This window comes from Rhinatrema bivittatum, chromosome 14 (genome assembly GCF_901001135.1).
Source record: "Rhinatrema bivittatum chromosome 14, aRhiBiv1.1, whole genome shotgun sequence".
Taxonomy (NCBI): Eukaryota; Metazoa; Chordata; class Amphibia; order Gymnophiona; family Rhinatrematidae; genus Rhinatrema; species Rhinatrema bivittatum.
Window position 1 is genome coordinate 37,743,543 of NC_042628.1, and position 24,435 is coordinate 37,767,977.

At 44.0% G+C, this 24,435-nt stretch overlaps 1 protein-coding gene across 1 annotated transcript; it reads right to left on the bottom strand.

The window, feature by feature from the left end:
• Nucleotides 1–3,860: 3,860 nt before the first annotated feature.
• On the bottom strand, nt 3,861–24,435 carry LOC115076106. The gene is made up of 8 exons (XM_029577222.1): nt 24,399–24,435; nt 22,838–22,943; nt 20,907–20,997; nt 17,878–18,015; nt 15,920–16,656; nt 15,350–15,425; nt 13,760–13,906; nt 3,861–4,647 (listed from the first exon to the last, which is right to left on the bottom strand). The coding sequence occupies exons 4-8, from the start codon at nt 17,942–17,944 to the stop codon at nt 4,388–4,390; spliced, it is 1,287 nt and encodes a 428-aa protein (XP_029433082.1). The 5' UTR covers nt 17,945–18,015; nt 20,907–20,997; nt 22,838–22,943; nt 24,399–24,435; the 3' UTR covers nt 3,861–4,387.

Sequence of the window (24,435 nt, forward strand, 5' to 3'; positions counted from 1 at the left end):
CTCTCCTCTCAGAAAACCATATTTAGGTCCTTACATCTCTTTTTATAGGGCTTTTGGTGTAGATTTTGCACCATTTTGACAGCCCTTCCCTGGATTGCTTCTCCTGTAATTAAACCTTTTGGAGATATTAGATCCAGAACTAGCATACTAAGCCAGGTGAGGTCCCATCAACAACTTGTAAAGAAGCATTATCCTCTATGACATATGTTCTATACCAAAAGCCCTATAAAAAGAGATGTAAGGAAGAGCAGGGGTGATATGATTCAGACCTTCAGATACTTGAAAAACTTTAATGATCCAAAGACAAACCTTTTCCGTCAGAAAAAAATCAGCAGAACCAGGGGTCACGAGCTGAGGCTCCAGGGAGGAAGACTAAGAACCAATGTCAGGAAGTATTTCTTCACGGAGAGAGTGGTGGATGCCTGGAATGCCCTTCCGGAGGAAGTGGTGAAGTCCAAAACTGTGAAGGACTTCAAAGGGGCGTGGGATAAACATTGTGGATCCATCAGGTCTAGAGGACGACGTGTATAAAGAGGAGGCAGCAAAACACTGCACAGAGTGGCAGTAGCCACAGAGGCATTCACGGAGCGGGATGCCAGTGGTTGGTGTTCCACCTTCACGGAGCGGAAGGATGAAGGGCTGCCATCTCCAAATAAAAAAAAAAAAATAATGGGTGGGTAAGAGTATGTAAAATTAACAGAGTTCATAGGCTATAGGTATTACCAATTATTAGGCTTATTCAATATTTGTTGATAGTTAATGTGGCTTTCAATGCATACTTCACTTTCAATGCATATCCAGCATGGCTCTCTGCTTCAACGGCAGGGGAGAAGAAAAACAACCAATAAGGGCTGAATAACATAGTCTGGGTAAACAAATAAGTATGGGTGTAGCTTGCTTATTGCGGCGGTTACTACCCCTAACTAATCAGGCTTGATATTTCACTTGGATGCAGCTCCATCACTGCTCTCTGCGTTAATGGTGGGGGTGAAAGGGAAATAGAACCAAGGGTTGCTAAGAGCCAAGAGTAACAGATAAGTATGAAAGGGAAGAAGTGTGAAGCTTGCTGGGCAGACTGGATGGGCCGATTGGTCTTCTTCTGCCGTCATTTCTATGTTCCTATGACAAATTTTTCAAGATTCTTTGGCAAAAGATAAACTCTGTAGCAGATTTTTCAAAATTCTCCAACGCCTATATGAAATTTATTTATTTATTTTTAAGAAAGTGTTTCTGATATTTCTGTGTCCAGTTAATTTATTTGGCTCTTTTTTTGGGGAAGGGATCTTAGTGATGGAAGAGAGGAAGGGGATAGAGAAAAGAAGAATTGTGGGATGGGGGAAGAGAGAGAGGGGGGGGATCTCAGAAAAGTACAATGCAGAAGGCATTTTGAGCAGGAGGGGTAGAGACAGAGGATGAACAGAGGTGCAGGAGGAGAAGAGAATCAGGGAGCAGATGGAAAAGAAATGAGTGGAAGAGAGGTACGGGGGATCAAGGAAGAGAGGAAAAGAAAGTATCCTAGATTGGGGGAAAGGATCCAGGATCAGGAAAGGAAGGGATTCACTCATATCCCTCCTCTCAACAAGCATCCCTGCTTTCAGACCCCTCTCTACCCCTCATTCAATCCCTCTAATCACATTACTCGTTCCACATCTCCTCCTCTGTCACACTCGTACCCCTACAGTTCCTCTGATCTCCTCACTTACTTGAGCCCAAGCCATCATTCTTCATCCTCCCCCCACATCTCCCCTCATTCACTCTGCTTCCATCCCCCTCATTTATTCTTCCTCTTCCTGCACCCTCTGATCCCTTCATTCACTCTTGCCCCATTCCATAGCCACTTTCCCTCCTCCTGCCATATTAACTCCTCACTCTCCCTCCCATACTTGCACCTTCCAAATCCCCTCATTCACCCCTGCCCTCCCCTCACCCATCCCCCACCCCATCTCTTCACTTACCTCTATTCAACCTACTGCTCAGCCTCTCTGCTCAAACTCCCCTTCTCTAGAATTGCTCATGCCTTATCCCCCAACCAAATGCGTGTTAACTCCTCCCACCCTCTGTTGATCAGCAGCTGGACAAGGAGAGCAGCAGAGGCAGCACATTGGGCTCCGTCCTCTTCTGTCACCCGGGCCCAACCGCAGTTTTCAGCTACGTAACTGTGTTAACATGATTGTAAACTGCAATCAGGCCCAAGTGGCAGAAGATGACAATGTGGGCTAAAATGCTGCTACTGGCTCTACTCTTCTTCCTGCAGCCTCATCAGCAAGGTGTGAGAGAAGTAACAACCCAAGGCAGGACAGCCTCCTCTCCACACCTGGGCATTTGTGGACCACATTTAATGGCCCCGGTCTCCCATGACAATTCTACAGAGAAGAGCAAAATCCGTGAGAAGATATGGATTTTGCAGCTCTTCCCGCAGCATTGGGGGAGAATGAGGACCCTGGTTATGCCTTTCACTTTTCACTATGCACACCAGCTTGCCTCTGGTTTTAGCTACTGTCTTTTCACACTGTTTTGCAAAGGTCATCGGATATGATCATCCTAAGGTCTCGCTCTTAGTATTGGCATCTCTTATGCATCAGTCTAACAGAATTGGCATCTCTTACTACCTTAAATACAATAGGTCATGCATATTATGGCAGTGGCAAGTATGATGGCTTGCTGGTTAGGTTCAAGAAACTTTAACTAAGACTCAGAATCAATGCCTGACCCAAGATCAGATCCATTCTCCATGAGATCCATTTTACTAGAAGTAAAGAAAAGGCAGCACAGTTATATTTACTGAGCTGTCAAAAGTTCCAAGTATCAAAATGAATAAACCTTTTCATATACATCAAAGCCAAATTCTTCCATTATCACTAATTTAGGGAAAAAAACAACTCCAAAACCTCTATTCTTTTACCTTAATTTTATCATTAAAGTAAAGCTACAACTAAATTAGAGTTAAGGACATTTCTTACAGATCTAGCTGCTAATGCCTAAACTATATCATTATAGTAACTATGTTCCCACTAAGATAAACATGCAAAATAATGAAAATATGTATATTGCAAATGCCTCAGCAAGCTTTGCAGCAGTCTCCTAGGAGGAGACATTTCTTCACCTGCCCCAGATCCAGTTGCTGCAGTGTTCCTTGGGCAAGGTTCAAAATTCTCAAATACACCAAACTCATGTTTTTGTCAGTTATTTTTAAGCAAAAAAAAAAAGCTAAAATGGTTTAATTTTGGAGAATGTTCAGCAAAACAGGGGTAAATATAGGACCACCTCAAAGATATCAACAAGAAAGTCCTACATTAATATTAGAACCATCAAAAGTGGCCAGTCATAATAGGCACTTCTGGTATAGTCAAACCTTCATTTGCCTTTTCAATAATCATTGGCCAATCAGGTGTATTTTGTATATTTATTTGTATATATTTTTTTTTTAGATTGCAGGTAAAATGTACTTATCTTGACAACACTTCTCTGACACGAAGCCGTGTTTCTAAGCCTGCATCAGGGGGAATATCTTGTAATTGAAAGTTGTCCATGCTCAAAAGGCATTCTCATATGGAGATATTTTACTCCAAGACGCCGAACCTTTGGCGCAAAAACGTAAACCGGAAGCCTCCATATGAGAATGCCTATTGAGCGTGGACAACTTTCAATCACAAGATATTGCCCCTGATCCAGGCTTCAAAACACGGCTTCGTGTCAGAGAAGTGTTGTCAAGATAAGTACATTTTACCTGCAATCTAAAAAAAATATATACAAATATATACAAAATACACCTGATTGGCCGATGATTATTGAAAAGGCAAATGAAGGTTTGACTATACTGGAAGTGCCTATTATGACTGGCCACTTTTTATGGTTCTAATATTAATATAGGACTTTACTGTTGTCGATCTCTTTAATTTTAGGAAATTCATTTTTTTTTTTGCCCTTGCCCATTCCCTGAAGTGGCATACCACTCAACATCCCATTGTCTGCAAAAGAGTTGTGCCACTCCTCCCCATACAAAAAACACTGAAGCATCAAAAAGTCCAATTCCTGAAGTTTCCTTATGTGTCCCTCTACAGAACAGGTACAGTCTAGCAATCATGTTTTCCGCTATCAAGCAGCAAAAAGAAAATCCTTTCCTAGCCAAAAATGAATCCTTCTTGGTGGGATGGAAGAGATTCTATCAGTCAGATTCAAGAGGCTGTAGTTTGCAGCAAATCTGATTGGTGGGTGAGGGAGGGGAGTAGGGGGTGCATGTGATAGCGTTGTTACACTTTACACCAGCGCACACTAACTCTTACTCATTCCCTCTTCATCAATCAGGATTCATCATCGCCTCTCCACCCTTCCAAAATACTTTTACAAAACAGCACCTTCATCCATTAAAAGTACCATCTAGGAGTTCCTAGAAAAAATTAAAGCAGAATTGTTCCTCAGAATGTGTGAATACGAAGGATTCTGGCCCAGGAGTATCAAGGGCTAAAATGTGGTCCTGAGGTAACAGAGATCCTGTGGTGTTTTCTGGGCTCACTGACTGCACCAGAGGAGAACTGGATCCTGCTGAGCGCCTTGCTTGCTGGGCAATCCATGTACTCTTCCTGTAGACCTGGCTTTTGTTCCTTTGGGATGGGTCCTTCACCTCAGCCACCCAAGCACATTTTGTAGCTTGAAAGAAGGAAAGAGACAAGTTGTAAAAGAGTTGGTATCCACTGAATTAAAGGGTCACACCACTGAGATTCCTGCTGCCAGAGGCTGGGCAAGTTCCTGCTCCATCTTGGTTAGTCATTTGCATCTCCATACTGTGCATGGTTAGGCAAAATGGAGCATTACAAAATGGAGAAATTACTTACCTGATAATTTAGTTTTCCTTAGTGTAGACAGATGGACTCAGGACCAATGGGTTATGCTCCCCTGCCAGCAGATGAGACTGAGTCAGATTTCAAAGCAGATGTCACCCTTCATACACCCCTGCAGTGACCTCAGTCCTCCAGTATTCTCTTCAAAAGCCGCTGTGAATAAAACGATTAAAAATGGATAACCGTAACTGTACTCAACCAACCATAAACACTGAACTTCAGTAAGAATATAGGTACCTTAAATCTAGGGACTGAATGGATACTTACCCATGATCTCTTGGATTCGAGGACCCATGGCACAATTCTTGGGCAGCCAAGGATGGGATGCTGAGTCAATCTGTCTAAACTAAGAAAACAAAATCATCAGGTAAGTAATTTCTCCATTTCCTACCGTGTAGCCAGATGGACTCAGGACCAATGGGAAGTACAAAAGCTACTCCCAATCGGGGCAGGAGGTTGCTCGTGGTGTGGTCAACACCACTCGTGCAAAGGCTGAGTAATCTCGGGTCTGTACATCCAGGCGATAAAACCTGGAGAAAGTGTACAAGGAGGACAACATCGCCACTTGGCAGATATCAACAGGAGACAGCAGTCTAACTTCCGCCCATGAGACTGCCTGAGCCCTAGTGGAATGAGCTCTCAACTGAGAAGGTAATGGCTTTCCACCCTCCACATAGGCTCCCGAACCACCTCCTTAATCCAGCGAGCTATGGTAGCTCACGAAGCTGGTTCACCCTGTTCCCTTCTGCCATGAAGAACAAACAGGCGGTCCATCTTTCGGACCAATTCTGAGACTTCCAGGTAAAGCGCTAAAAGTCTCTCAATATCCAAACGTCTGAGGAGATGATATTTCTCCACATCCTTATGCTTATTTAAGGATGGCAACGAAATGAACTGATTCAAATGAAACTCCGAGACTACCTTGGGCAAGAAGGATGGAACAGTATGAAGCTGTAAAGTTCCTGGAGTCATCCGGAGGAACGGTTCACGGCACGACAATGCCTGCAGTTCAGAGATGTGACGTGCCAAGTATATAGCCACCAGGAACATCATCTTCAAGGTTAGTAGGCACAAGGAAATACTGCTCAGCAGCTGAAAGGAGGGTCCTGCTAAAAATTCCAATACTAGATTAAGATTCCACAAGGGAACCGGCCACCGTAGGGGTGGCTGAAGGTGCTTCACCCCTTTCAGAAAACGGGCCACATCCAGATGAGCCGACTGGGAGGTTCTGTTTACCTCACCCCTGAAACAGGAGAAAGCTGCTACCTGTACCTTCAAGAAGTTAAGGGCCAAACCTTTATTCAAGCAGTCCTGCAAAAACTCCAGAATAAGTGGGATTTTCACCACCCGAGCGAGGACACCAAGTTCCTTGCACCAGGCCTCAAACACTCTCCAGACCCCACATACGCTAGGGACATAGAGAACTTCCGAGTGCGGAGTAAGGTGACATTTACTGCCGCAGAATATCCTTGCTTCATCAGGCAAGCCGTCTCAAGGGCCAAACCATAAAACAGAGTCGAGTCGGATCCTTGTGAAGGACCAGTCCCTACTGTAGCATGTCCCTGTGCATAGGGAGGCACAGGGGAGTCTTCACATCTCACATACCACAGACACCTGGGCCAATCTGGAGCTGCTAGTAGGACTAATCCCCTGTGGTGCTCGATTCTGTGAATGACCCTGTCCAGCAGGGGCCATGGAGGGAAGGCATATAGCAACTCTCCTTCAGGCCAGGTCTGAATGAGAGCATCAATCCCCAGGGACACCTGATCTCTTCTGCGGCTGAAGAATCGAGGAACCTTCGCATTGAGATGCAGCCAGCAGGTCGATGTTTGGGAGGCCACAGCGATCTACTATAGTTGAAAGGCTTTGGCCGACAACATCCACTCTCTGGATTCAGACTCTCGCTGCTTAAAAAGTCTGCTCTGACGTAGTCTTTTCCTGCGATGTGGGAGGCTGAAATCATCTGTAGATGCATTTCCACCCATTCCATAAGGAGGTCTATCTCCTGTGACACTTGCTGGCTCCTGGTTCCATCCTGGTGGTTGATGTAGGCTACCATCATTGCATTGTCAGATATCATGCAGATTGCTCGAACCTGAAGTTTGTGGCTGAATTGTAGACATGCCAAACTGTCTGCCCGGGCTTCCAGGCAGTTGATGTTCCAGAGGGCCTCTTTTTCGGTTCAACGTCCCTGAGCTGACAGTTCTTGGAAGTGAGCTCCCCAGCCATGGAGGCTCGCGTCTGTCATGAGGACCTGCCAGTTTGGTAAGGACAGAGGCACACCCCTGCTCAGATGAGCTTCCTGCAGCCACCACTGCAGCCGAGAGCATACGTCCATCGGCAAGTGGTGGCAGATGGAAGAGTCTTGAAACTGTGGGTTCCAATGTGATAGCAGTGAGTATTGAAGTGGTCGCATGTGTGCCCTCGCCCAGGGCACCATTTCCAGGGTTGCTACCATCAAACTGAGAACCTTGGAGATAGCTCCATACCGTCGGGTGTATCGTGCTCATCAACTGATGCACCCAGGACATCAACTTCTTTATCCACATGGTTGGAAGAAAGACTATCTGCTTGGTGTTGAACCAGACTCCCAGATATTCCAAGGACTTGGAAGGTTTGAGACTGCTCTTGTTCAGGTTTACTACCCAACCAAGTTCCTGAAGCAAGGAGATCACCCTGTTGGTCACCTGGAAACTCTCTTCCACGGATTTGGACCTGATTGACCAATCGTCCAAGTACAGGTGTACCAGGATCCCCTCTTTTCTCAATGCTGCTGCTACAGCCACCATAATCTTGGAAAACATTCTGGGGATGGTGGCTAGGCCAAAGGGCAGTGCCTGGAACTGATAATGGCGACCCAGTACCACAAAGCATAGGAAGCGTTGGTGTTCTTGAGAGATTGGAATATGTAAGTAGGCCTCAGATAGGTCCAGGGAGGTTAAGAACTCTTCCAACTGTACGGTGATCATGGAGCGTAATTGTTTCCATGTGGAAATGATTCACTCATAGATGTTAGTTGACACTCTTGAGATCCAGGATGGGGCAAAAAGAACCTTCCTTCTTGGGTACGATGAAATAGATGGCCCCCCCCCCCCCCCCCCCCGTATTTTCCTGGAACGCAGGTACTAGAATTATAGCCCTCATCCTGAGGAGCTGTAAAAGAATAATCTCCATTGCCTGCTTCTTGTGTTTGGAGTGGCAACGAGACATCATGAATATGTCCCGAGGAGTGCTGTGAAATTCCAGCACATATCCTTCTCGTATGACTTCCAATACCCATTTTTCCAAAGTGATCTCAACCCACTAGAAGATGGACAGTAGACTCCCTATCTTCTCGTTCCAAGGGTGGATTGGCAAAATTTCATTGGGGGGTTCGGACGAACCTGAACCCAAGCCTGCCCCTCTCTTGGACTGTCGACCTCGAAAGGACTGAGACCTCCCAAAGGGCCAAGACCTCTGAAATGTCAAGTTTCTGTAGGGGCAAAAAAATTGGGAGCCCTTGGATCGGCCCCTCATAGGCGAGGGGCACTGTAACTGGTAGCCAGGGAACTGGAGATTCGCCCCATTTACTAGCCAGCTTTTCCAATTTGCTCCCGAAAAGGAGAGATCCTTTAAAGGGCATATTTGTGAGATTGGCCTTGGAGGTTGTGTCTGTTGACCAATTTCACAGCCATAGCCGTCTTCTGGCTGCCACAACTGAGGCCACTCCTCTAGCCGAAGTACATACTACATCCGAACCCGCGTCCGCTAAAAAGGCAGTGGCGGGTTCCATAACCACTCTGGAATTCACCCCCGAGTCATCCACCTCCGGAGAGAGGAGTAGGCACGAATGAGCTACCAGGGCACAACAAGAAGCAATCTGCAAGGTCACTGCTACTGTGTTAAAGGCTTGTTTAAGGATGGACTCCATCCATCTCTTGCGTGCATCCTTTAAGGTTGCCCCTCCTTCCACTGGGACAATTGTTCGCTTAGAGATGGTACAGACCAGCGCATCCACTTTAGGGAAATGCAAATGCTCTCTCACTGCCAGATCCAATGCGTATAGAGCTTCTAACGCTTGTCCCCTTTAAAACTTACTTCTGGGGCATCCCATTCTAGGTCAATCAACTCTACATAAGAACATAAGAAAATGCCATACTGGGTCAGACCAAGGGTCCATCAAGCCCAGCATCCTGTTTCCAACAGTGGCCAATCCAGGCCATAAGAACCTGGCAAGTACCCAAAACTAAGTCTAGTCCATGTTACCATTGCTAATGGCAGTGGCTATTCTCTAAGTGAACTTAATAGCAGGTAATGGACTTCTCCTCCAAGAACTTATCCAATCCTTTTTTTAAACACAGCTATACTAACTGCACTAACCACATCCTCTGGCAACAAATTCCAGAGTTTAATTGTGCGTTGAGTAAAAAAGAACTTTCTCCGATTAGTTTTAAATGTGCCCCATGCTAACTTCATGGAGTGCCCCCTAGTCTATTATTCGAAAGAGTAAATAACCGATTCACATCTACCCGTTCTAGACCTCTCATAATTTTAAACATCTCTATCATATCCCCCCTCAGCCGTGTCTTCTCCAAGCTGAAAAGTCCTAACCTCTTTAGTCTTTCCTCATAGGGGAGCTGTTCCATTCCCCTTATCATTTTGGTAGCCTTTCTCTGTACCTTCTCCATCGCAATTATATCTTTTTTGAGATGCGGCGACCAGAATTGTATACAGTATTCAAGATGCAGTCTCACCATGGAGCGATACAGAGGCATTGGATGGCTTCCAGTACTGGAAAGTAGCAAGAGGCTTTCCGTAGGGAGATCAAAATGGGATTCTTCTTTGGTTCTATCATAGAATCAGTCCCAGGGACTCCCAGCGTTTTCAGGGTCTGGGAAACCAAGCCCAGCAACATGGTTCAATACAGTTCCAAACCAGGGGGAAATTTCCCCTTCTTCCAAGGGGTCCAGATCGTCCTCTTCGTCTGAGCCATCTAGGTCCTTACCAGGGTTGCCCTTGGTAATGGGAGGCATACCTCGAGATCTGCCGATAGGACTGGGAGAGGGAGGGCTTACCGGCTGAGGTTCCACCCAGACAGAGGGAAGCAAGGTAGTAGACTGCACCTGTATGAAGGCTTGTAGACCCTGGAAAAATTCCATCCAAGAGAAGACAGCCAGGCCCATCCCTAGCCCAGGAGGCACTGGGGTAGGAGCCACTGATTTTCCCTCTCCCATGGATGACCTAGTCAAGGGAGTATTCAGATCCGGGGTACTTCCAGTTAAGGCTGTGGCTAACTCGTCCTCTGAATGGGAGGAGCTGGGTTAAGCAAAGTCCGAAGAAGCCAATTCTCCTTGAGCTTCCTCATAGTGCTGACATACGTTGGAATCCAGGTCAGACTGTGGAGTCCTAATATGACAAGCAGCACAGAGAAAGGCGCTTATGTTTCTTGGCTGCCAGCACCATTGGTGGTGGTAACTGTGTATCTTATCGGCTCGCACTTAAAATGTTTTTTTATGCGCACAGATTTCGAGTGCCTAGGCAGGGCACAATGAGGCACATGCACAGCCCGTGCACCCAGCCGTTCCTGGTTCCGTATGACATTATGCGCACAGTGCGTGCACGGATCCAATGCACTGTGCGTACTGATGTTCTATGGAGGCAATACGGCACTCACAAAGATGCGTGCAAGATGGCACCGCTGTGGCCTACCACGCGGTGTGCCGACCAAGCTTAAAGCGGGGCCTAGCCCACTGGGGGCCACTCAACCCCCTTGGAAGACCACTTCCCCTTATCCCAACGGGATCGGGAACGATGGTGCTGAGCTAGGAGACCGGAGGAAGTCTTAGCGAAACCCCTCCAAATGTCTCTGAATCGGGAGGTAAATCATCCTGTCTTCTCTCTCTGTTTTTTTTGTTTTGGTTTTTTTTTTTTTTTTTTTTTTTAACTTACCTGGGCTCAGTGCTTACCAGCTGAGTACAGAGACTGTCTCTGGCTGTGGGGGGAGAGGGCTTTGGCCTTCACCGCCACACTCTGCTTCCTGCACCTGCTGCCTTTCAGCTACTTAAGCAGCAAAGTCCATGCCGGGAACTAGATTGGGGGAGGGACCTTTAGATATCACCGCAGGAGAGCGGGGCTCAATATTTTTCTCCACTTTAAATGTAGAGTCTCTCCTTCCAAAAAGTACAGCAATCCCATAGGGAAAGGTACATCCACCATCTGCTGGAGACAGAAAATAGTGGGGGGATGTAGTCACTGCAGGGGTGTATGTAGGGTGACATCAGCTTTGAAATCTGATTCTGTCTCTATCTGCTGGCAGGGGAGCATAACTCATTGGTCCCGAGTCCATCTGGCTACATGTTAGGAAAGCACTGTACTTCAGGGGAGACTACAAGCATTGATCAGATATGCTTCTACTCCATGGGCAGTAGAGGAGTGGGAAAAGATTACATTAAGGAAAATTAACCATTCATAGAGAAACTAGCCACCATTTTCCCTAACATCCAGGCTTTAATATCCAGATGCCCAACTAATCAGACTCTTGCAGTTGTGGGAGAGAAGAGAACAGCAAGTTGAAAAGTGGCTGCCTGAAGCAGTGCACAGCAGTACGTTTCCCTCCAGGCACCTCTCCTGCCCTTTCTGCCACCTCCCGCTCCCCACCAAGAGATAGGGGGCTGGCAGAGGGGCAGTTGCTCCTTCTGCTCTCCCACTCAAACTGTCGCAAAGTCAAAAATGGAGAGCAATGGTGACAAACTCACTACTCCTCCCGCTCTCCTTCCAGGTCCTCTGCTGCAGATGGATGACTGAATAGAGGAGCACACCTTCAACAACAGGTGCTCTAGCTTCTTGCAAAACAGGCCTAAAGAGGGATATACAAGGCTAGTAGGATAGCAGGATTTAAAAGAGGCTTGGACAAGTTCCTGGAGCAAAAGTTTATAAAACATTATTAGTCAGACTAGTGCAAGCCATTGCTATTCCTAGAAGTAACAAGAAATAAATCTACTTTTTGGGGATTTGCTGTGTACATGTAACCCAGACTGACCACTGTCTCAGACAGAAGTCTGAACTCAATAGACCTTGGTCTGATCCAGCATGGCATGTTCTTGAAATTTTTTGTAGTCTATCCCCAAAAATCACAAATGGCACATTCATCAGACACTGTGGCATGATTTCTGAAAGTATTATGGGTGCATATTAGGGCGAGCAACTGCCTGGTTTTGGATTGGACAACCCGGTTTTCCAGCCTCTTGTACACTGTCCAGTCAGGCAAGGCCAGGGACAAATCAGTGGTGGTAACCTGGTAGTGCTCCGATCACCTTCCTGCCTCTGGTTAAACTCTCCTCCTCCTCTGTCTCTCCAATAGCTGTGGAGCTGACCTGCCGCTTCACTTTTTAGGCATGAAGCAGCAGCGATGCGGCCCCCATCTCTCCAAACTAAAGATAATTAACCCTTGCTGCTGCTTCGCGCTATCCCCTTGCCCTGTCTAAGCAAGTCCTGCGCAGGCCGCAGCATAGCTGAATAGTAATATTACTGGGCTTCTAACTTTACAGTTTGGCCGTGCCTGCTGCACAGGCCGTAGCACAGCAATCACTTAAAACGAATGGAACAGGACGACAGCGAAGCAGCAGCAGGTGCGGCACAACCAATTATCTTTAGCTTGGAGAGATGGGGCCGCCCCAATTTGAAAGGGCAGAAAGGAGGGGGAGGCTGCGGCCACCCCCCCCTCGAGTGTTTGGTCATTCTCCATAGAAACGTTGGCAACCCTAGTGCATATGTATGTATACATATACATGCACTCACAAAACAAAGCTTAGTATTTAAAAGTAGGAGGGTAATTTTCAAAACTGTATGTTTTGGTGCAGTCCATGGGTATTTTTTATCTGCAGGCTTTGCAGTTCTCGGAGGGAAACCATGAATGTACTTTCCCTTTGAACAACTTTCAGAGTGGGCAATTTTCAAAGATCCCTTTTACCAGGTAAATTGCTATTTACCCACATAAATGCCAGGACTGTTCTGGGAAGAGCGGGGGTGGTGGCGGGATCTTCATGATTCAGTTTAATTATGTAAATCTGAGCGGAGGGGTTAACCTTTGGGTCTGAAAGTTAATGGGGGGGGGGGGGAGGGACAGTACAAAAGCTGAAGGCTCACCTAGGGTGCATAATACCCTCGCACTGGCACTGCATTTCACTGTCTGATGCTTCCAGCATTATCTTTGGTAGCGTATATTTCTTACTGAGCTGGAAGGTGCATTTTATATTACCCCGTGCGCCTTATTTTAATTCAGCCTTTTCTGCGATGCCTCTAGTTATACCTGTCATTCTCTAGCTTTTGTCAGATCCTTCCCAACATATTTTTGCACACCACTGCATATACTGGATTTTAGAGACCTTACTTTCTTCTCTGCTTGCACCAAACAATCTGTTTGCATTTATGGCCCAAGATCTTTGGAGGCGTTTTTACCTGTGTGTGTCTCCAAGTTAATAATCCCTTTAAAAGACAGTCAGCTAGCAGGAAGCGTTTTCTTTTTCCAGGTCCTTTGGGGTTTGTGTGTGTGCATTAGGTGCCACTCATTTTAGATACCATTGCAGCTTCCATTTCTGTAGCATTGTTGTTCTCAAATGCAGGAAATGCATTTGTATTGGTATCATTTGGGAGAGGTGTCATGTCAGAGCCCACTGTAACCCATTTATTCCCGTCTGGTTTTGTTTTTTTTTTAATCCTCTGTGCGAATGGGGACAGATTTCCTGGACGCTGTATAGTGGAGGTGACTCTTCTAATGGTAACCCCTTTTTACTTTGGCTCTTAACATAGCTAATTTCTGTTCTAAATTGAGTCAATTCCTTTATCTGTCGTCATTTGCTATATGTAACCCACAGATTACACAGAAGGGATACAAAAGACCCCCAAACCAGACTCAATAACCTATGCTTTCCTGGCTCGTGTACCTGCTTGCATGAGCCGCAGCTGCTTCTGTCTCTCCTCCTCCATTTTCTTCCTGTAATCTCCAAACATCCCTCGCATGATTTGACGTTTCTTCACCAGAGCAGCCTTCTTGCTCTTTAAAATCTTAATGGCTTTGAGAGCTTCGTCAACTGAAGACGTGAGGTGATAGGAAGCAAGGAAGATATAAAAAAAACCAAAACACACATATACTGAACATGTTCAAACTGCTTGCACCAGGCCTACCACATGGATTGAGACAGCTTTCAGGCTTTGAACACGTCAGAGGTGATGGGGGTGGGGGAAGCATACACCCTATGACTAAGAATTGTCCTAACCAAGAAGCAGCACTTACAAGGTTCAGCCTATAGTAGAGCAGGCCTTAATGTTATTTATGTTATTTGTTATAATGTAAGCCGCCCACGTGGCGACAGTTTTATTTCACTGTACACCAGTGTGATATGTATTTTATACAGGAACGTCGGTTTATAAAAACTAAAAATAAATAAATAAATAAATAACCTTAAAAGGATAACTTCCATATCCTGAAAATTGATAAGCCTAGTTTTGTATAATGCAATATACTCCTACATTCTTGTTCAGAGAGGGAAGAATACATTAGATTTTAGCAGAAAGCTATTGTTGGATGGCTTTACATATAACAATAGAAACAAATAACTTAAACCAAGCTTAATTCTACTAAGGGATCGCAGTGATATCACAGACACCAAAAACAAACGATGAAGCACCTCCCAATAACACAAACTCTGCAGAGGAATTGCAGCCCAACATGTGACTGCATTTTTCATCTGCTATTCAGTATTATACATAGATCTGAGTCACCATGCAATACAATACACAAATGGATGACAATTATTTATTCCGTGTATTGACATCACAGATGTAGGTGAACCTATGGAAGAAAGTTAGCATTTATAACACAATGCCTTGGTTGCCTGTCTATGGCCACACAGTTCATCCAAACGTCTTCCTACACACCTGGTTTAATCACTGGGCTATGTACAGGCAGCTGCCCAGAGCCTAGATTTCAAAGTGAGGCCTCTTATCTGCACTAGGAGCTAGCCAATCCTAGTCTCTTCTATGAGGTACCAGTCTGCTATCTGAGGCAGCAGATGGGTGTATGGCAGACGTGATGCACTTGGGCCCTACGAAATGGGAAGAAAACTGCTGCTCTAGGAGCAGTACCGAAAGGTTCAACCTTGGAAAATGATTCCCTTCCATTCTTCAGCCAGCAAGATTCTCCCAGATGATCCTGCAGACATGGTGAGAGAGGAGAAAACATATGCCCTCCTCACTCCCCAAAAAAGGTTAAAAAAAAAACCAGACCTCGCCGCTTGTAGGTCCTTTTAATCTAGTACTGAGACTGACCGCTTTAGCCAACTTGGGAGAAAGTTTTCCCAGTGTATGCCGAACCCAGCTTCCTTAAAATATCCTCTTCTTTTTCCACTATTCCCCATACCCTTTGAAGACTAAAACAGGTTCTTTTAGATTCTCCTTCTCCTCATGTAGTTAAATCTGATTTTTGCCCCATGCCTCTTTTTTTCTTTAAAAAGCTTGCTCTGTTGATGACTCACCCTGTTTTGGAGTGGATTTCTGTCTCTGCAAACCAAACTCCAGCTGTTCCACACACCAGTCCACTTCCCTCTGTAGCTGCACACAAGCAGGATGGCATGGGCAAGACAAGAAAGAAAGAAAGAAAGAAAGCAAACATTTACATCACAAAGACACGAGTCAGAGAGACAGAAAAATTCTAGACAAAGCAAAACTAGGCTGTTTTTGAAGTTGAAAAGCATAGCATGTTAGCCCAACAAAAACAACATTTGCTGGAAATAAGAAGTAATTGGGTAGAGATGAATCCTTTATTAGGCCAACAAATACTTTAGGATACAAACTTGAGGCTATGTAGGCAATGTCAGCTTCAGCACTATGATAAACGAATATTTTCCATACTTCAGAAAGCAGAAGGGGAGGAATACAAAACCTTAGCAGTTTTGAAAGCTTCCATCAAACATTTGTTCGCCTAAAGAAGGAACCATTCTGCTTTGTTATTTTATAAGCAGAAGCTAGCTACATCTCAACAATCTTAATAGAGATTTGTCCGAGGAAGGATCGAAGAGAAGACGGTAAGACAACTGCATACGTACCCGAGATGCCTCGTCCTGATCAGAGGCCTCTTTATCTGGATGCTCACTGGATCCCACTTTTACCCTCTCACTATCCTCAGATTTCTCTGCTGCCTTATTTTGCAGAGACTTCTCCTTCTTCTTCTTCTTTTTCTTGGGCATGTCAGCTGTCTTCTTATTGTTAGCTTCATTTTCAAAATGAAGAGTCCCTTTTTCTTTCATGCATAACTGTCTGAGTTTTCCCTCCTCTCCAGTGCGCCTTAAGTCCTGAGAAACACTATTTTCTGATGGCACTGTACTCTCGGATGAGATGTCTAGTTTCAAATATGGAGACAAGAGTGATGCTACTTCCCGTGTAGCATCTCCCACTTCAAGGACTTTGGCACTAGAAGGTGTAGAACTATCTTCCTCAGGGATGAGGAAATTGAAAGCGAACTCTGACCCTTGGCTGCCAGGACCAGCGCAGGCAAGCATTTTGTTCTGCAAGCCCATCGGTCTTTCAAGGTCCTTCGGTTTGGGGGAGGGTCTATCAGTATATGCTTGGCCATGGTCACCTCCCGCTTGTAGGTCCTCCAGGCCAAGGTTTTTCACTTCTAGATCAGCTTCACAAGGAATAAAATTGAATCTGAAGCTATTGTCTGAAAGGCTAAACCAGTTCCCTGTGGTCTCCGAGGCTTCATTCGAATGCTTTCGATAAACTATACTTCCAGAATTCTTGGAGTCGCGTTCCTGTATCTTCACTGCCATGGCCTTAGTAGCTACAAGGTAAACATTACATTTTCAGTAGAGCACTATACAAAGACAATGTGAAGACTCATGGCAAAGTAGTTTGAGTAAGTGTTTACTTTGGATTTTACTAGGCCCATTCAGCTTTCATACCTAGATAAGTATAACTAGGCAATCATCATTATTCAGCTTCAGGCTAAAAAAAATCCACACTAGAACATGGAATAACTCCAGCTGCTGACTGGAGAACTTTTTTTTTGTAGAGGCCTTTCAATAAGAAAACTTGGATACAACGAAGCCTTACCCTTCAAAATAATTCCTGCAGAGTATAACAAATCTTATTTATAGGCAAGTAATTCTGTTTATAGCTAAGTAACTGTTTCTTACATCGAGAATATTTAATTCTGCAATCCATATGAGCAGCAGCTTTGTCAACAAGTTACAATCCCAGAGGCATATTGGGCGCAGAGAGGCACCAGGTTCTGGGTTTCTGGACTGCACCACTACTTCTAGACGTGAGTACCAAAGACAGAATGTCATTGGACTCTGGTGCGAGTCCGCTTCACTAGTCTACTTGTGCAGGGCACACCCTAAGATTAGTGCATTCAGCTGCCATGATTATAATGTCAACACAGTTTGGAGAGCAGCCAATTGACTAGGCTGATGCTTTCCATCTGAAAGCTGTTTCCTAAGACTCAAGTGCTTTCCATAAAATGTCCTGGTTGATTACACTATCATCTTTGTACTTATTCCAAGCTTCTCTACAAAGGAGTAGACCTACTTCATTTGAGGTCTGGTTGTCAGGATAACCAAATGACACAATTAGCCTGACTCTGACCAAAAGTTTGAAAATATATCCAATGAATATTCATTATGTATATTAGATCAAAGTCCATTGAGCTCAGCATCTTGTTTCTGATAGTAGCTAGTCCAGGTCACAAGTACCTGGCAAATTTCAAATTTCAAATGCAGTCTATCATTAAAACCCAGCCTCTAGCCTATATTAGGCACCGCTCATGTTAATTATGTTATTACCCCCATATATCTTAATCCAAGTTAAGTCGACCTGTTCATTGTAAGACATTTACTTGTCATTGTTGTTATTGTTTAAAATGTAAACCGAATTGATCAATAATTTTGTTATTGGAAAGTCGGTATAGAAAAATGCTAAATAAATAAATGTTCCAGTTTGTGACCATGAAGGACTGGAGTTGCAGGCCCTGGTGTACCGTATTACCTCCAACCCCACTTACCTGCTTTCTCTGTTTGTTGTCTCTCATTATATATCTTCAGGCGGTAATCGCCAAACACTTGCCTCATCACTTGACGCTTCTTCACAAAAGGAGCTTTGCGAGACCGCAGCACCCTGAGAATCCTCTGTGTTTCTTCCACTACACATAAGCAAGAACCAGGATGGTTAGCAGAGAAATGCGCAGCAGGGCCCTTAAAACAGGTATTTCTGATTCATCAGAACCTAAGGAGGGGGGTCATAGTGTGACTATACCTGAAGTATTTTCTTCACCTGCATGCAAAGCAGTTATAAAACCTACATTTCTCAAAATACCAACTTGCCTGGGTCTTTGATCTCTGGCAGTTATGGTTCTCCTTTCTTTTTTTGGTCTAAACATTTTATTCCCTATACAATGGCAAAAATCTCACCAGTGTCACTCTTTAGCTAATCTTTGTAGTGCATTTATATTCAGCTCTTAAGAATCCCACATACAAGCTCGCTAACCGTGAGCCACCTTAAATGGTTTTATCATGCGGGGAAGGAAGTTGCTAGTAATAAGATCTAAGCAGCCACCTCCTAGCAGGCCACTAGAGGGAGCACCATGTGCCTTCTTAATCAACCTCCGAGCTGCTCGAGGAGCTGCCTGCTGCCTCTCTCCAGCCGAGGAAGCTGCTACTTTCCTCCCTCTTGTCTACATAGGGATCTGCAGCCTCGATGCTTGCTGCCCCAAAAGCCTACGAAAAGCCACTGCTACCACTATTAGGGTTAGCATAGTGCTGGGTGAACATCAAGCACTAACATTAGGTGCAGTCAATTAAGGATGGTCAGCCTATTCCCTTGCTTTGTGCCAGTATTCAAAGAAAAAAAAACACACTTCTGAATATCATCATGAACAAAATTGCTATCTCACAAAAGAAAAAAAAAAGACATTATGCCTAGCAGCTTCAAGAACATTTGGCATGGAACATGGAGATCTAACAACCATCTGCAAAAAGGTATTTCCTCCAAAATGCTAACTAGCTAATGACTAACTCAAGGACGATGTATTCTCAATCAAGAGATAGTGCTCTCATACATGCCTGCAGAGCCATCTCTCCCTGTTTCCTGCAAAAGATACCTAGCTACTGAACCAGCTCAGCCAAATAATGGATCAAAGAATGGCTGCTGTTAATTGGAAAAATAAGAAAAACTCTGGTCTGGCATGCACAAAGTGGCCTATGCAACAGAAGGCTATGATAATGTGTGTGTGTGTGTGTGAAGAGCATAAGAGAAAAAGTACAGCAACATCAGCAGAGATAGCAACCAACTACTGACTAGACCGAAGACTAAAATTCTGTATGGAGCTGACCTATTGTAAGTTCTAATTTTATGCTTTATTTTTTGTAGCTGAAAAGCCTTAGAATAAAGATCTAAGAATAAAAAAACCTAAGCAACTAATAGCTAATTCAAAAATCTAAAGACCAAGCTAGGTAAACCAGACTGAAAGGATTTGCACCTCCACCATCTGCTGAAGACAGAAAAATACTGACAGACTCTAGATGGCACCTCAGGGGTATAGGATGGAGTCCGTTAAAACTTCTCTGTCTCCATCTGCTGGAGGGGAGGCAAAACCCAGGAGTCTGAACTGATCTGGGTACGTACAGGGAAACCAAGGTTATAATAAATATTATAGTACCATTGGTTGGGCTCTACTATGTCTATATCCCACTCATGCTTCCTGGCAGTCATGTTAGTGGCTGTAACACAGCTGCTGCCTTACCAATAGGCCTGGGAAAATAGAAAGTGCCCTTCTGGAGAGGAGGAAAAAGGGAATGGGATTTGGGAGGAGAACATCAGAAAGTGGAAGGGAAGGGAGAGAGGATAACTATGCCAAGGGGGAAGTGAAAGAGTATTGAGGAAGATAAGGGAGAGAAAGCAATCAGAGGGAAAGAAGCAAAGAAAAATAATTCTGCAATCCATATGAATTTGGAGAGGAACTCACACAAAACCATCACACTCCCCCCCCCCCCCACCCAAACAAACAAAAAAGAAGAAAAAGAAGGCAAAGTTCCAGCTGTCTAACAGGAACCAGCAGGCTGTCCCCATCACACATTTGCTGTTCCCGGTACGACAGCCTAAACCTGGAACTCTCTGCCAGCGGGTCTGTTTCTCCTTCCTCTTATGCTAGGAGGGCAGCCAGAATCTCTTCTAACTCAGTGACATCCTCAGCTCGTAGAAAGTCTAGGGCCACAACAGTCTGCACCTTGGTGGTCTTACCCCGCACAGAAAATTGTAATCCAAAGGGAAAAAGCCAGTAATATTTAATCCAGGATTTTCACAAGGTGGAGATGACACTACGAAATTCCCTGCGCTTCTTAATAGTAGTCGCTGACGGGTCCTGGAAGACGTCAACCTTCTGGCCATGCCACACAACTTGCTCCACTCTTCTGGCTATCCGAGCCACTTTTTCTTTAATAGCAAAATTGTGAAAGCAGGCCACTATATCCCTGGGAAGGTTACCCCGCGCTCTATCCAATTTAATCTCAGTATCAGGTACAACACCCTCTTCGGTTTCTAATATGGAAATGCAGATGCTGCTCACTGCTTTGAAACAGTCAGCATATTCAGGTACTTCCTGTATACCACGAAAGAACAAATTGGCCCTACGGGAGCTGTTTTCAAGGTCCTCTAGTTTGTCCTCCAGGGCCTGAACAGAAGTCGCCAAAACCTGCCCCTCCTTTTAGTGAGCGGCAAGATCCGCTGCCTGTTCACCACCTTCTCCACGTGGTAGCCCACTGCCGCGACATCCACTTTTACTTCTGCAACCAGCGCCGCGACTTCAGAGCGAAACGTCGCCAATGGAGAGTAACGTGACTTGCCCAAGATCACAAGGGGCGACAGTGGGACTTGATCCCTGGTCTCCTGGTTTATAGCCCGCTGGTCTGGCCACTCCTCCCCTACTAGTGACTTTGTAGGAAGACTGAGCATTCTTGTATTAGATTAATGACTTTGAAGAACAATTGCATGTACGTTGAATATAAGCAGATTTTGCTCAGAATGTGCGGGCCGTACCTTGTTTAGGGGTTGGATTGAGCCGCAGTAGACCTGTTTCGAGTTGTTGGATACACCACTCCAGCTCATCTTCAAATGTTCCCTGAGGAACCTATATCAGTTGGATCACAGGTAAATCACATACATCTTGTAGAATAATACATCAGTCTTAACAAACATTTTCTAACTGGCAGGGTGCAGTAGGAATTTCATCTAAAATGGTCTAGAATTAAAACCTGGCCTAAGCTGGTCAAAATTAATGTGAAATGAAAGGCAGAGAGAGTAGTGCTGCAGAAGGGCACCTAAGGTACGGATATGGTACAAAATATTTTTTTGTCAACATGTTTTTATTCATTTTTCATATAGAAAGAAAACAATGTATCAATATTGATGTGTATTTGTTATACATGCTCACAAATAAGATTTTCTTTCTATATGAAAAATGAATAAAAACAAAATGTTTTAAAGAAAAATACATAGTTGATCAGACATCACCACCAAATCTTAAGAGAAATTGCAAAGCCTGGTTAAAAAAAAAAGTCTCTCTCTAAAATCTATTTATTTTTCATTTTCAAGTGGTATGTGATCTCCTCGACCTCCTTTGGTTTACAACTAAATCAAAATCTGTTTGATCCTTATTTTTTTGCTAAGATATAGCACAGATAAGGGTAAAAAAGTGAGGTGATTCAGGACAGCTATTTTTTTTCACCTTAAATACAACCTACTCTCAACATCCAACATACATCACTAAGACAGATCCTCCCACCCTGGTTCCCTTAAGAATCAGCCCTAGATGTCATTGTTGAGTAATGACCAAGATTCTTATCTCAGGAACAGTAAGCAAAACACTGCCAGGCCCAGAGTTCCCTACACATATGTCCCTTTTAACGGACATATGAACCAACTCAAGACAAACTAATAAGAAACAAATACCATACTAGGTTTCCTGCATCCTTTCAAGAGGTCCAACACAGAAAATCTAAGGCTTTATCAAAACATAGAAGAAACATAAACCAATTCTGCTGTTTGTCTGTTTTATGAATTTCCTTATTCACAATCATAGAAGAGGCCCTAGTATGGGAGGGAAGAACAAACAAGTTTCATACCTCTTCCATCAGATCAGTTTTTCCACTAGAGCACTCTCACATCAAATGACACGCCAGGGGTACAGCATTCATCTATGCAGTTCTCACCCACCTCTTATTTGCCTATAATAAAACAATGGTACAGAGATGAGAAGCAATGAAGGAGCTTCTACCAGTCAAACAGTCCTGTATAAAAGTCTAAAAGGTAGATTCCAAAGATTAAGAACATAAGAAAATGCCATACTGGGTCAGACCAAGGGTCCATCAAGCCCAGCATCCTGTTTCCAACAGTGGCCAATCCAGGCCATAAGAACCTGGCAAGTACCCAAAAACTAAGTCTATTCCATGTAACCACTGCTAATGGCAGTGGCTATTCTCTAGTCTAAGTGAACTTAATAGCAGGTAATGGACTTCTTCTCCAAGAACTTATCCAATCCTTTTTTAAACACAGCTATACTAACTGCACTAACCACATTCTCTGGCAACAAATTCCAGAGTTTAATTGTGTGTTGAGTAAAAAAGAACTTTCTCCGATTAGTTTTAAATGTGCCCCATGCTAACTTCATGGAGTGCCCCCTAGTCTTTCTATTATCCGAAAGAGTAAATAACCGATTCACATCTACCCGTTCTAGACCTCTCATGATTTTAAACACCTCTATCATATCCCCCCTCATTCGTCTCTTCTCCAAGCTGAAAAGTCCTAACCTCTTTAGTCTTTCCTCATAGGGGAGTTGTTCCATTCCCCTTATCATTTTGGTAGCCCTTCTCTGTACCTTCTCCATCGCAATTATATCTTTTTTGAGATGCGGTGACCAGAATTGTATACAGTATTCAAGGTGCGGTCTCACCATGAATGTATTAACTCACTATTATTCTCCTATGGTCCCGGCAGTACTTGATCTTTATATAGGAGATGGAAAAGGAGGAAATGCTTACATGAGGTCTCACTGATGAGAGCCAAATGAAAAGAAATCTGGAGGAAAAAGCAGACACAATGGTAAAAAAAAATATTTCTAGCTCAGCAAATAACCAATTGGCGACATAAGTCCTATAAATCAGAGAGTGGGTTTCTCTCTTTGTTTTGCTCTGAATTGTGAGTTCATAGGGGTTGGTACTGTGCACCAGGCACTGTTTTCTTTTTTAATGTAGACTCTGAGACCGTCACAGTTTTAGGAAGGTTGTTTTTTTTTTTGGAAGGGGGGGAGGAGTAGGACTGCATGTTTGCCAATTTTCTGCAACATAGCCATACGATCCTAAACTGTTAAAAAGAGAAATACCAGCCTTGCTTATTTAATAAAAAGAATACTGTCAATGTCTCGATGACTTCATTAAAAACAGATATCAAAACAAATGAACTCCTAACTACCTGGAAGGAGTTTTATTAATTTGTTGTTCCTCCAATTTAAAAATCCCTATATATTGGTGTGAGCCTGCTACAATTCATGGTCCATTTAGAAGGTAATAAAAAGCTAAGATAATTTGTTATATATTAGTTACCCTGGAAAACATGTTTGCTTCCCTTTAGTTATGGTTAACCATTCCAGATCAAAGGTTTAAAGCAAATTGACTAGCAAAAAAAGATTTTTGATAAAGCAAACAAAATTGTACAAGGGAATGTATAAACATTTCATGTCGTGTCCTGTTTTCAGAATGAAATTTACACATGGTTTGGACATGTATATATGTGTTATAAAAACATTAGACATTTAGAGATTATTTATATATATATAGGGAAAAACAGAGTCAGCTGGTGATCACAAGCAAGGCAACTTTAAAAATGCTTGATGACAGCAGAATGTGCTCTGACCTCCCTGAGCTTTCAAATTAATTGACCCAAAAAAAAGACACATTAATATTTAGAAGACTATCTGATGCTTTCTTTTAAAATTAAAACACCAGTATCTGTGGCTGAACAACAACATTTAAGAATGTTGAATGGCAGTTTCTGCAGAAAATAGGCGCCTGCATGCTAAACCTCGCAAATGAAATAACAAAACTACCGACTTTAAATTGTTTTAATCCACTTGTAAGTTAATATCAGAGCTACCTATGTAGGAGGTGAGCCCCTCCACTTTAACTTCCCTCCTAATAAATGGCCAAACTCTAAAGTATTTTAGGGGAAAATTAGGATACCTTCTTTCTTTTCACCCTACATGCCCTCCAAGGAGTCCAAGAGCTATGCTACAGCGTGTCAGCAACCTTGCTGACTGCACTTATACATGCAAAAAACTCCCCAGGAGCTGAATAATACCGGCAGCAACCAATAACTGCAGACCGGTATCAGGGAGAAATGCCAGAGACTGCAGCGACAGGTCGGCTGCTTGCAGACGATGCGTTCAAAAGCCTGAGCTAGGCACGAACATAAGACCCGCAAACACCGACCCTAAACAAGCAGACACCGCAGAGGACAAGCAAATGCCAAACTCACACTATCTTGCTCCGTTTCGGGGGTTGGGTACTTAGGC